Raw genomic sequence first — 1,380 nt, forward strand, 5'->3', positions numbered from 1 at the left:
AGAGTTAAACTGCCACTTAGTGTTTCTTTACTAAAGCAGAGTGACTCATTTTTGTCCCATGGAGCCACTGATGGATTTTGAATCACTGACCATGTGGTTAGCAGCCAAGTGTTTTAACCACTATACCACTAAAACTTTTAGATTGGTGTTTATATTTTATATATATATATAGAAACTAGAGCTTCTAGATTGGTGTTTAGCAGCAGCAAATCAAACGGTATTAAGGTACCAAAAAAGGCTTCAGTTACAGAGGAACAGAATAGGACCTTTGTTGCTAAGGGATTTGTGTATCATGGCAGAGTAGAAGTAATGATAAAACTATTTCTTAGTGGTGAACTTGGAAAATTATGTGATACAGATTGTTACATTTTTATGGTAACTGTGATTTTATTTGAAAACCCTGGATAAATGTTTTTTTTTTTTTTCCATTTAAGTATTTTTGTATTACAGGAAATAAATGCTAATATGGACAATGATTTCAAGACTGAATCATCATCATCTTCCTTTGCTATTCAAGGTTCTTCAGAGACATTGTTTTCCATTCAGCTTTTAGATTTCAAAACAAGTTTACTGGAAGCCTTAGAAGAATTGCGTATGAGAAGGGTAAGCACCTTTTTTTAAGGCTTCTTTTAATCAGAGAACTTTGTGTCCAATTTTTGGCTTTGCATTCCAATGAATTTTTCGAGGGGAAAAAAAAACCTAACAAAATAGCTACTTGTTTAAAAAGAAGAGATAGTCTAAAAATGGAGTAAAAAAAAAAAAAGAAAAATTTAGACTAAGATCAGGGAATTAGAAAGAAGACAAATTTGGAAATCAAACTGAAAAAATAAAACAGGGACTTTCAGATTGTTAAATACTGGACAAGTCAGCTGACAGTTTTTGAGTGCTTGGGAATGCACAATGGCTAAAAAGGAACCACTCTTGTAGAGATTTTATTTTTGTCAAGGTATGAGATAGATTAAATGGTGGAATAAGGCAGTACTTGATTAACTGTTAAAACAAATGTACATAGTAAGTACTCTGAGCTCAGAGATGGAAATATTCTTATTTTAAAAAATGAGCCCTGAAACAGAAAGATTTTTTTTTTTTTGTAAGGCTATATCTAGTATCAAATTGTGAAAGATGTTTGGTTTCAGTTGTTGTTGTTGTTGTTATGTGCCGTCGAGTCGGACTCTACCCATAGCGACCCCTCCTTGGGTTTCCGAGGCAGTATCACTACAGAAGTAGATTGCCCCATCTTCCTTCCAAGGAGTGGCTGGTGGGTTTGAACAGCCAGCCTTTTGGTTAGCAGTCAAGTGCCTTAGCCACTATGCTACCAGAGCTCCCATGGAGGGTCAGTGAAAAGGGGGAAGACCTTCAACAAGATGGATAAATGGAGAT

The 1,380-nt window shown here is 35.1% G+C and overlaps 1 protein-coding gene across 1 annotated transcript in view; it reads left to right on the plus strand.

Annotated features, from left to right (window-relative positions):
- Positions 1–465: 465 nt before the first annotated feature.
- Positions 466–1,380, plus strand: part of CCDC73 (coiled-coil domain containing 73) — a 163,931-nt gene continuing 163,016 nt past the window's right edge. The window contains exon 1 of the mRNA XM_007943283.1: positions 466–603. Coding sequence (XP_007941474.1) covers positions 466–603 — 138 coding nt within the window. The remainder of the gene's footprint in view (positions 604–1,380) is intronic.

The sequence above is a fragment of the Orycteropus afer genome, unplaced genomic scaffold, assembly GCF_000298275.1.
Source record: "Orycteropus afer afer isolate SDZICR_OR568_19922 unplaced genomic scaffold, OryAfe1.0 scaffold00103, whole genome shotgun sequence".
In the NCBI taxonomy this organism is placed as follows: Eukaryota; Metazoa; Chordata; class Mammalia; order Tubulidentata; family Orycteropodidae; genus Orycteropus; species Orycteropus afer.